The sequence below is a fragment of the Sarcophilus harrisii genome, chromosome 1 (assembly GCF_902635505.1).
Source record: "Sarcophilus harrisii chromosome 1, mSarHar1.11, whole genome shotgun sequence".
Classification (NCBI taxonomy): domain Eukaryota; kingdom Metazoa; phylum Chordata; class Mammalia; order Dasyuromorphia; family Dasyuridae; genus Sarcophilus; species Sarcophilus harrisii.
The window spans coordinates 349,694,905-349,707,245 of NC_045426.1; the positions used below are offsets into that span (position 1 = coordinate 349,694,905).

Here is a 12,341-nt window from a genome sequence, read left to right on the forward strand (position 1 = left end):
TTGGTTATTGAGGAAAACCAGTCCCGAAAAGGAGAAATGAGCAAGTGGCTGGAAAGAGTGAAACCATGGAGTGAATACAAATCTACCTAAAGGTGATGTGTGTGTGTGTGTGTGTGTGTATTAATACTTATAACATATATAATAGGGATTCTGAATTTAAACAGCTCACCCATACATGCATAGATACATATAATACAACAATCCTCTCATTTTACAGATAAGCTGAGGCCCAGAAAAATGAATGCACGTGTTCAAGTTCACATTTGTAGTAAACAACTGGACTTTGAAAGGATCCCAATCTTTCCTCTGCCTTAAATTATTCCGCAGGATGACAGAAGATCAGAGAGGTGCCAGTACTTATAGGTGGTCCTAGAGGAACCCGGAAGTTCGCGGCGGCAGGGCACGCGGTCCCGCCTCTTCGGCCTGGTCACTTCCTGTCCATTGTCTCAGCTGCGGCTTTCGCTGTCCTTGGTGTGCCCTGAGCTTCTGGGTCCCAGAGAAAGGCAATAGACACCGCTATCACGAATCGCTGAGAGGTGGAAACCCAGCTGGGGGGCCACGGCCTGTGAGTCCGAATCCGGGGGATGGAAACGCCAGCCCCCTGGGGCGGGGCCGGGCCCAGCCTCCTATCGGGGATGGACGAGGCCCGGCGCTGCTGGGTTGAGACTGGGGCTGGAGCCGGTGCTGAGTTAAGGGATGCGGGATATGGATGGGGAACGAAATAAGGAATAAGGTTTAGGAAGACGGGATGCCTGGAATCTGCAGTAGGCGGGGTGAGGACAGTGGGAGAACATCTTAGTGCCAAGGAACGAGCTGGGAACGCAGGCGGAGAATGAATGAAGGAGCTGGGGCCAAGTGCAGGGTCAGGCTCCCGGACGTGGGAGCTGGAGAGACAAAGGTGGATGTGGGGAATGGAGGTGGGGACTGAACAGTGCCTGAAACCTGGAGATCTGGGATTAAAGATCCACGGAAAAGTTGGAAAGCTTCCGAAATTTAAGGGTTTATGGGAAACAATCGATAGGTTTTCACTCAAGACAATTAGGGCTTGAAAGAAGAGCTAGAGGCTAGATGTTTGGCCTGGGGAAACAAGAGATTATTTATACCCTCATCTGCTATGTATATTCCTTCTACCTGTGATATAATTTTTAAGAATTAAAGGTGTCGTCTTCTTATGCCCAGGGTTAAACAGTTTAACTCATTTTCTTTACCCTTTTTACCTTTTGGGGGGTTTCTCTTAGGTTTTGATATTGGAGATGTAATTTTTTGTGCAGAATTGAATTTTGAACAGAATTGTTCGCCTTATGAAAGCTTAAAAACCTATTTCATTGAATGACAATTTTTTTTTCCCCTTGCAGTATTATGCTTAATTTTGCAGGGTAGGTGATTCTTGGTCATAGACTTAGCTCCTCTCCCTTCTAAAATATGTTCCATGATGCTTTATTCTTTAATGTTGCAGCTGCTGAATCCTATGTATTCTTGATTGTGACTCCCCAATAACTGAATTGTTTCTTTCTGACCAGTTCAGTATTTTCTCCTTGAAGTTATAGTTCTCTAATTTGACTATAATTAGTGTTCCTTAAAGTTCTTATTTTGCCTACTTTACTCTCCAGTTCTAAGATATCAGGGCAGTGTTCCTTGATAGTTTCTTGAAAGATAGTGTTTAGACTTTTTTTTTCTTTTTTTTTTTTAAATTATAGCTTTTTATTGATAAAACATATGCATGGGTAATTTTTCAACACTGATCCTTGCAAAAACTTGTTCCAACTTTTCCCCTCTTTCCCTCCACTAGGTGGCAGGTCGACCCATATATGTTAAATATGTTAAAGTATACGTTAAATACAATATATGAATACATATTTATACAGTTATCTTGCTTCACAAGAAAAATCAGATTTAGAAAGAAGATAAAAATAACCTTGGAAAGAAAAACAAAAATGCAAGCAAACAATAACAGTATAAATGCTGTTGTGGTCCACACTCATTTCCCAGTGTTCTTTCACTGGGTGTAGCTGGTTCTGTTCATTACTAATCAATTGGAAATGATTTGGATCCTCTCATTGTTCAAGATAGCCACTTCCATCAGAATTGATCCAGAATTGATCTAGTATTGTTGTTGAAGTGTATAATGATCTCCTGGTTCTGCTCATGTCACTTAACATCAGTTCATCTATGTCTCTCCAAGCCTCTCTGTATTCATTCTGCTGAGGACCTTCTTTTGATTATGACTTTCAGGCAGTCCAATGATTCTAATTTTCTCCTAGATCTACTTTCTAGATCAATTGTTTTTGACCTAGAGGTATTTTACATTTTCTTCTATTTTTTCATTCTGTTAATTGATTCTTAAAGAATCATACTTCTGCTTGCCCAATTCTAACTTTTAAGGAGTGGTTTTATGCAGTTGACTTTTGTACTTTTTCATTTGGCCATTTGTACTTTTGAGGGAGTTGCTTTCACTGGATTTTTGTATCTTCTTTTCCATTTGGCCAGTTCTACTTTTTAAGCAGTTATTTCTTTTTCCAAACTTTTTTTTTTCATAATGCTCTTGTATAATTCTCATTTCTTTTCCCAATTTTTTTCTATCTTATGTTAGTTTTAAGTTCCTTTTTGAGTTCTTCCATAAGTTCTAGTTTTCCCTTTGGTGTTTTAACATTGTTGTCCTCTTCTGATTTTGTTTTGATCTTCCCTGTCACTACAATAAGATTCCATGGTCAGGTTCTATGTTATTTTTTTTTTTTGGGGGGGGGGGAGTGGTTACTTTTAACATTCTTTTAAATTTGTGCTGTGCTCGCTCCTGGGTGGAAGGGGCACTGTCTCAGACTTCTTGTGCCAGTGACTATAAGCCCTAAATACTGGTACTGTACTAATGTGTGCTGAGGGGTTGGTGGGATGTTTCTGTATGTCTGCAACACTAAACTGAATTGTGAGATGGTCTGGCATCTGCCCATTTGCCCAGGGTTATGAAGCTGGAGACTGGTGTTCATGGTTGCCTGTTTATTTAGGCACTTGTAAGATTGGAGCTACCTATTTGCCCAGCACTGTACTGAAGTACGTGGAGGTTTGGCCAGTAAAGGATACTTGTTTGCCCAGAGCTGTCATTTGTTCCAAATTCTTAAAAAACAAACAAACAAACAAAAACCTCTCACCTTCCATATTATTGCTAAACTCTGTTAATTCTGGCAGTTTTGTTGACTGTATATTGTGTGCTTCTCTGCACTCTAATTTACTCTTTGGTTCTAAATATATCCATTTCAAAGGAAAGGAGATTGTGCAGTGGGACAGTTGTCTGGAAAGATAAAGTGATACCTTTAAATATGTGACACCTTATGTCGTCCCTTTGAATCCTGGGAGAATGAATGGCTTTCACTGTAGAGAATTTCAAGGGAATTGATATCTTTAGAGAACCATTACTTGGGTAGATGGAAAGATGTTAGCACTGTATGGGTAGTGATTTACCCTACTGACCTACTGGAAGGCTAAGGGAGATGCTAAAAACAGGTGAAGTGAGATAGGTTGTGGTCTCTAATGAGCATTGACTGACACGTCCAGCCTTCTCTTTTTAGAAGCAAATAGGAGAATGTATAATCACTAAAATGCTCCACCATTCTGAGCATCCTATTTTTGGGATGTTTCTGGCTAAGTTCTTTTCAAATGCAATTCAAGTTGGATGCTATACTTGTGTATTTCTCTTCTCCATGAATTTTCCCTTTTGTGAAGGCCCGTTCTGTACAAAATAAGTTACCTTTAGTACCAAAATGAGTTTACCTTCACCATTGGCCCTTAATTGCTACAGACACTGGTGATAACTTTACTTAGTGCCTTTGCCCCTAATGAAAGATACATTCTAAAGGCAAAGAGAAGTAAACAAACAAATGATCTAAGCTATGGCAAATTTCCCTTAGATTGAATAAAGGTGAATTAAGTGCCCAAACCACCAAAAATGAGAAGATACATTATTCCAGGAGCCAAAAATTTTTGAGGACATGGCAATCTACATAGCAGGAGAAGAATGTGGACAACTGGATCCCACCCAGAGGGACTGCTACCAAGATATTCTGCATAAGAACTATGATAATAGAATTTCTCCAGATCAGAATTTCTACTTAGATTCTAAATTCACATACATGAAAATAATTGCCCATTCTCTTCCCTTCCAATTTTGGAAGGGAAGAGAATGGGCAATTATTTTGTAAAACTTTCCCCTTCTTTCTCCCTCTTCTCGTTTCATTTTCCTTTTTTGTGTCTCAGGTAGACCAGTGAACCTCTTAGGCACTACTTGTATTAATAAAACTGAAATTATCCTTTTGGCTAACATTTAACTTGCTGCTAGGGATAGTTTTTTGAACCTTTAAGTTTTGCAATTGGATTTAAACAACTAAAAATATAGCTGAGAATGTCTGTACTTGGGATAAAAAAAATAGGAAAAGCACCTTAGGTGTTGAAGTGGAGGAGATGAGAAGAGACAGACTTGGGGACACTATTTTGAGGAGATCCCTGTTCATCTTGTATCTATCAGACTGACATCATTTATTAAGTACTTAATATATGCAAATCTCTGTGGTAGATGCTGAGAATCAAAAAAAAAAAGTTTCTATTGCTGAGGAGTTTACATTTCTATTGGACAGTGTATGTGTGTATATGCAGATACATGAATGCACACAAAAAATACATAAGCACACATATGTAGTATAGCATGACATATTAGAGAATCTATCCTGAAGCCAAAAGGATCTAGCATCATGTTTTGGCTATGTGATTCTGGGCAAGTTGCTTAACTTTTAAATTTTCTTCATTAGCACTTTGTGCTTTCTGCAGGAGGCTCAACCCCTTAAACTGCTAGTGTTTTTCTCTCACCAGTTATCTTCCAAGTACCTTTGTGTATTATTTTCATGTTGTCATTAAAATGTGAACTTTGTGAAGGCAGGGAATGTTTATGTCTGAATCAGCAGTTTTTAGCAGTGTCATCCATAATTTTTAGCACATCATCCATAATAAATGAATATTGATTGCTTGATTGACAATCAATTATAGTAGTAAGGAATAAGAAGTGGCATCTCTAAGCCTTGAAGGAAACTAGATTCTGTGCATGGGAAAGAGCCAAATTCAGGCTCTTGCTATTCCAGCAAATGCACTGCAGAGTATGTGAAAGATAATAATGTGAAAGAAGCCTAAAAAGTGGGCTGGCTTTCTTTTAACCTAGACAACTTTGAAGATTTTTTAGTAAATTTATTCCTTGGAAGTTCTTTGGCAACTATATGGAGATGTTTAGAGAGAGGAGAAACTAGAAGTTGGATGTCCAATTAAAGAAGAGGTGATAGATGCAAGAAATGATTTCTGAAGTTAGAATCTTAGAAAACTTGGCAGCTGATTGGATGTGGTTGTTGATGGACAAGAAAGAGTCAAAAATAACACCAAGATTAGGATGTAAGATGACTGGAAGGATGATGGTGCCTGAGTGGACAAATAGATTTAGGAGGGGAAGACAATGAGTTCTATTTTTGGGGACATGTTAAGTTTGAGATGCCTACAATACATCCAGTTGGAGATGTCAACAAGCATTTGATAATGTGGGACTAGATCTCAGGAAAGAGTTTAGAATGGATTTACATATTTGAAAATCACAAAGAAATAACTGAACCAATAAGAGCTGATAAAATCATTAAGGTCAAAGGGGAGAAGAGGGACTAATGAAGTAGTACTGGGCTATAAGATATAATGAATATGATGAACACATCATATTCCACATAATCCAATGATCTGAGAAGCAATGATCAAACAAAGAGAAAGAGAACTAGCAATTAGCTATGTCACAGAAATAGTAAGTATAAAAGGTAAGATTTGAACCCAGATGCTCTGATTCTATATAGTTGCTTCATAAAATATTCATGTGCAATTAAAAAACAATATGAATACAGAGAAGTAGTGTCACATAAATTGAGGAATGAGAACATACAGGAGGAGGTAACCAATAGTATCAAAAGCTTCAAGAAAGATAATAAAAGATGAGGACCAAGAAAAAAACTTCAGATTTATCATTGGTAACTTTGGAGAGTGTGAGTTTAAATAGAAAGAAAATGGATAAAAGTAATGTAGAGAGTTTTTCCCAAGACTTTGTGTGTGTGTGTGTCTGTCTGTCTGTCTGTCTATACACACATACAGTATAGCATGATAAAATAAATAGAAAGCCTGCTTTGAAGCTTGGAAAAACTCAGGGTCAAGTCTTACCTCTGAAATGGCTATGTATCTTATCTATAAAAAGTAGTAGTGTTATAAAATGATAGCTTAAAAAAAAAAAAACTGAGCTGATTATTAGGCCATGTGTAAACAGCGATAGGGTGTGTGTGGAAGAGTGCCAATTGTGCTTTTCCACATGTCTAACCCTTTCTTTTCCTTACTTCCTGTTTTTAGAACAAAATTCATCTTTTAAAAAAAATTGTTATCCTTTGTTTTTACATCCTATATTTTAAAATTTTTCCCTTCTTTTCCAGTTATCCATACTTTTTAATAAAAAAATAAAAAAGGGAGGAAGTTTCACCAAAACTAACCAAGATTTCAAAAGTCTATTAGTGTTCCATATACATAATTCCCTACTTCTTCTGTATAAAATCAGAGTTGAGGTACACAAAATGCAGTTTCAGCATTTTTGTTGCTTTTCTTTCTGTTTACATTACATCTACAGTTACATTTACATCGTCATATTTATGTTTTCTGTGTTCTGCTTGCTTAACTTTTAAAATCATATTTAAGTCTTCCTATGCTTCTCTATATTCATCATATTCATTGTATCTTATAGCCCAGTAGTACTTCATTAGGCAACTCTATATAGTGGAAAGAAATTACTCTGAAATCAGAGCAGCTTGGGTTTCCACATCTTTTAAATTAAAGGGCTGAAAGAATTGAATGTGAAAGAAGTTAGAAAGAGCAAGATTTGGTAACTAATAGATTATGTAGAGGGAGAACAAAGAGTCAAAAGTAATGCTAAAATTAAAAATCTGGGAGGTTAGAACGATAGTGGTGCTTTCAACAGAAATAGTAGTTTAGAATTGGGGGGGAGGGGAGAATGATAATTTTGGGCATAATGGAGTTTGAAACACCTCTAGGATATCCGATTGGAAATGTCTAATAGGCAACTATGTGAAACTAAAGTCTAGGGGAAAGGCTGGGACTAATGTCATTGGAAAAAAGAAATCCTAGGATAGAATGTTGAATACCCACCCTTAGGAGGTATAATATGAATGATAAACTAACAAAGGAGATAGAGACAAGTAGGAAACCATTCACAGATTAGCCTCAATTTATCTTTTTCACCTTGGGCAATGGCACATTATTCTGTCCCATATATTAAATTTTTAGCATACAAGTCTTCTCTAATTCTTCTCACAAGATGCTTCCTCCTGAGACTGAATTTTCATTCACCATCTTCATGCCTGGAATGTACTGATGTCCTCATCTCCATCTCTCTTCTTTCATGATATTCAAGCACCACCTTCAAAGAAATAAGAAATTTTTCCTGATTCCTTCAATCACTAGTGGCATTCTTTCTAGACTACCTTGTATTTACATACTTAAGTACCTACTATGTTCTCATTAGGATAATAATAGTTCTTATAGAATAAGTATAAAGAGAAGAAATATACAAGTACGGAAATACAAGGTAGTCTGGAAAGAATGCCACTAGTGTGGCAAAGAACAAGAAAAAAAGCATGTGGCCGTATTTGGGAAAGGATATTAAAGATCAGAGTTGAAAAAGAACATAGAAGTCAACTGGTCAACAAGTAATGATTAAGTGCCTACTATGTTCTCATTAGGATAATATAGAATAAGGATAAAGAGAAGAAATATACATTTATTTTTCTTGTTCTTTGCTACTATAAGAAATATTGCTATAAATATTTTGGTGTATATGAGGCATTTCTTTTTATCATTCAACTCTCTAGGGGCAATGCCTAGCAGTAGAATCAGTAGATTAAAAGGTATATACATTTTCATCAGTTTCTTAGCACAACCGCTTTCTATAAATTCAAGCTCCACCATCATTAAATTGAGTATCTATCTATCATCATCTTTCCCAATTTGTAAAACTCCAGTTTTAAAAAGGATTTTAATTTGGGTGAACTGGAACATTCTTTCATATGGTTAATAGTTTTCAGTTCTTTTGAGATTTCAAACCTTCCCTTTTCACACTGATGTTAAGTGAGCCCAACAGGCACCTAAGACTTAATGGTTTCAATCTCAACATAGGTAAGGGGTGGAATTTTAATGGCAGTTCATTCAGGTGAATAAAATATCCCTCTCCCACTTCAATTTATGCACAGGTAGGTATTGGGGTTTATCCATTCAATAGGCCTCTGTCTCTTTCCCAAATCCTTTAGTCTCCAATCTACTACAGGTGTAATTGAGGAGAAACCTGACTTTATTCAGATCTACCACTTAGCAGAGTAACTTCCCATTCCCCATTTAGAGTTTGGGAACTACATTGTATCCCTTCCTGTGTCCCATTCCTAAACTCCTAATATTTAATTGCAGAAAAAGTAGGCAGCTGGCTTAGACCTCCTTAGACCCTGGCAAAGGGATAATCCCAGTTGGATAAATGGCAGTGGTTGAACAGTGCTCATCAGAGGAACCCAAAGTATTACTATTGTACCCTTCCCATATCATTCTCCCTTGTTGAAGCCCAATACCAGTTGTACTTCTGGGCCTAGAATATTGCTTTGCTTTTGTGTGGGTCTAGAGTGAAGTACATGTTTCAAAAGGCTGTGAATGTGAAAATGAATAGGATTTCTCCCCCCTCCCAAGGCAATTGGGGTTAAGTGACTTGCCCAAGGTCACGCAGCTAGGACGTGTTCTGTCTGAGGGCAGATTTGAACTCGGGTCTTCCTGACATCAGGGCTGGTGCTCTGTCCACTGCACCACCTAGCTGCCCCATGAATAGGATCTTGACCTTAGCAGCAACCCTGAGCAATCCTTGATCCTCTCTTCCAATTATGGGTTCATAATTTTCCTCCAAGAAGTCTTCCCTAATTAGCTCTCCTTTGTTCATGTCAATTCACTAAAATATTTATTTGATGTTCCAGGCACTTCTAAGGGATAGGTATAACTAATAGTCCCCACTCTTCAGGAGCTATTGAGGAAAATGTACACAAGAAACTTGAATAACAATACAAGTGGTACAATGGTTAAGAGCAATGGAAACAGGAATAGCTGGATTCAAATCCGGCTTTGGACACTACCTACTTGACTTTCAAGTAAGATTTTTAGATAAAGATTTTGGTATGCACTGTTATGAACTGGGAATGTAACATATCATTACTTTGCCAGCTGTCTTACCTTCCCGATTATGTCTTAGAATATATTTACATGTGCTAAATATAAACCAGCTTCATTATAAGGAAATGACTAATTAGCACAAAGATTTTACACCATGTCTTAAAAATTGTTGAAGCAAATAATCTCAAAGTTGAAATTAGCATAATTCCCTTGATCATTTTCTTCACCCTTAGCTTAACCCTCTTGTTACCCAATTTCAGCAGAGTGACTTTAGTTGATTTCTTTTCCCATTTCTCCAGGTTTAGAACTTCAGCAAAGAGATAGTACAGAGAGCATCTTGAAGAAGTTCCAGAAATGAAAGAATCTTCCAGTGGGTCTTTGGCAGAATCTGACATAGGTATAACTCAGCGTCTGTCTCATGACTGGGATAGAGTTGATGGTGAGACCAAAGAGCCCAAGTTGGAAGAACAATTTAAGATGCCACTGATGGAAGGAAAAATGGGTAAATCCAACACCCCAACAAATTTTCCTTTCCAACAAGGAAAATTAATTGGCCACGAGAGACCTGAAACAGAGGAAAAACCTTTTAAGTGCCTGGACTGTGGAAAATGCTTTGGCAGAAACACTCATCTCAGTCTCCATCGGAGAACCCACACTGGTGAAAAGCCCTACAAATGTGGGGATTGTGGTCGTTGTTTCAGTGATGGTTCTGCTCTTATCCGCCATCAGCGGATACACACAGGTGAAAGGCCTTATAAGTGTATAGAGTGTGGAAAATGCTTTGGCCGCAGCTCTCATCTGGAGCTGCACCAGCGGACCCACCTTGGAGAAAAGCCCTACAAGTGCCCTGAGTGTGGGAAGGGATTCCGGGATAGCTCAGGGTTAGCCAGACACCACAGCATCCATACAGGTGCTAGTCCCTACAAATGTGGTATATGTGACAAGAACTTTAATGACAGCTCAGCCTTCATCCGCCACCAGCGCATCCATACAGGTGAAAAGCCCTATGTGTGTGTGGAGTGTGGCAAGAGTTTTAGTGACAGTTCCAACTTCCGTACACACCAGAAGTCTCATTGGGAAGAAAAGCCCTTCAAGTGCACAGTTTGTGCAAAGAGCTATGTGCGCAGGTCAGACCTGGTCATACACCAGAGGACGCACACTGGTGAGAAGCCTTACCAGTGCAGTGACTGTGGCAAGAGCTTCAACCAGAGGTCTGGCCTCATCATCCACCAGACCACTCACACAGGAGAAAAACCCTTCAGCTGCAGCAAATGTGCAAAGAGCTTTGGGCACCACTCCTACCTTCTGAAGCATCAGAGGACTCATTTTAGAGAGTTTTCAGAGAAATCCCTAGAATAAAGAGACATGCCCTTTATTCTTACCAAGTGATCCTCCTATAGACCATCAGTGGAGCAGAAGATAAGCTATTCATGTACCTCGCCAGATCAGCCGCATCCATTTAGGATTAGGGTTAAATAGGATGGGGGTGAAGCATGCGAGTGCTGAACTCATGACCTCAGCCTTACCAGCACCAATGAGGCAGATCAACCTTTAGCTCATTTATTACCTCATTTTCTCTTTCCATCCAAGTAGATGAGAAACTGATACCCTGAGAAGAGGCTGGCTAAGACTATGAGAGTTAGGCCAGAGGAGCCAAAACCAGTTTCCTGTCTAACTTAGGAGAGGTTCATTGACATAAATGAACATAAATGAAAATAAATTTGAAATTTGAAAAGCATAGTCCAGGATGACTGCTTGCCAGAAGTCCTCTGAAATAAATATTTTAATTGCTTTAAAGTCAGAGGACCATAAAAGCAGGTTTTCTAATACAAATGCATGTAGAGGTCCATTTCATATATATATAGTGCCCTTATGCTATATCACTTGGAATTGTTAAAAATTATTCTGTGGTTTTCTGCCCTATATCTTGTGTAATGAATTCTTCAAAGAAGTCTGAGCCAAACAGGTCACTAAGAATTTCTAGGTACAAGCTTTGTGAATTAAATATGGTCCAATTTCCTTTTATAAGTAAGGAACTGGAGGTAAATCAATTTACTCAATATCACATAGGAACGTATCTGCAGACTCAAATGTGAACCCAGATCTCGATTTTCTTGTTAAAATAATTACTTTGACAGAAAGTCGAGTAAGGTAGTCCATCAGTTGGGGAATTGCTGAAAAAGTTATAGTAAATGAATACTATACTTAGCATAAGAAATGTTAAAAGGAAGTTTTAGGGAAACCTGGAAAGACTTTTGGAAGTGATACAAAGTGAGCAGAACTAAGAACAGTTTACATAAACGAGATTAAAGACAACTTTCAAAGACCACTATTGACTCTAGTCAATAACCAAGCATGATTCCAGAGAAATGGCAATAAAGCTTGCTATTCCAGGAAGTGGTGATACTCAAAATGAAGAATGAAATATTTTTTTTAGAGATGGACAATGGGATCTTGTTTTGCTTGATTATGCATATCTTCATTTGCCTTTCCCCCACTCCTGCCCCAAAGAGAGGAAATGGCAGGTGGAAGAGAATATAAATAAATGCTTCTTAATTTTTTAATGAAATAAAATAAGATACACAAAAGTAGTTTTGCAAACTCACTAATTTTCCAACAGCCTTCTTTCCTATTATTCTTCTCCATGCATTCTTTTGGGACCCAGGATCCCTTATAGCAGTGGTTCTCAGTTCTTTTAGTAATCCCCTTCTAGTATAGTCTTCTAAAATTATTTTTAATGCTTTTTAACAAATAGTTTAAAGTTCACTGGAAAATTTAGGATGTTTCATTCTTTATAGCACGGTGAAATACTATCCTAAGAATTAGCCTAAGCATTGGAAAAAGACCAGGATTTATAGTCCAAGATTGGGTAAGCTATATCCTTTAGGCCAGAGTCAGATGGAAATTTAGACATGGAAAGAATCTTAATTCAAAATTAGGCAAAACTACTCTAATGTTGAAAGTGAGGCTTATCAATTTAAGAACAAAAGAATTTCTAAAGATTTATGACTGAACAATTTATTGCTCAGATGATGTAGACTGGGGCTAAAGTGAAATAAGAGTACAAGAGCTTTATG

General features: G+C 37.9%; 2 protein-coding genes across 4 annotated transcripts in view; one reads left to right on the forward strand and one right to left on the reverse strand.

Annotated features, from left to right (window-relative positions):
- Nucleotides 1–10,623, forward strand: LOC100930195 (zinc finger protein 239-like). Its single transcript, XM_031945994.1, has 2 exons — nucleotides 1–565; nucleotides 9,564–10,623. Exon 2 carries the CDS (start codon nucleotides 9,619–9,621, stop codon nucleotides 10,621–10,623), a length of 1,005 nt encoding a protein of 334 aa, XP_031801854.1. The 5' UTR covers nucleotides 1–565; nucleotides 9,564–9,618.
- The window catches only part of LOC100930451 (E3 ubiquitin-protein ligase TRIM11), a 27,928-nt gene continuing 22,984 nt past the window's right edge, over nucleotides 7,398–12,341 (reverse strand). For 2 of the 3 annotated variants that reach the window (XM_031945897.1, XM_023504081.2), the window contains one exon: nucleotides 7,398–7,483. The gene's annotated coding sequence lies outside the window, so the exon portion shown is untranslated. Of the gene's footprint in view, nucleotides 7,484–9,755; nucleotides 9,830–12,341 lie in introns of those variants that run through there. The other variant, XM_031945898.1, reaches the window with a different exon arrangement.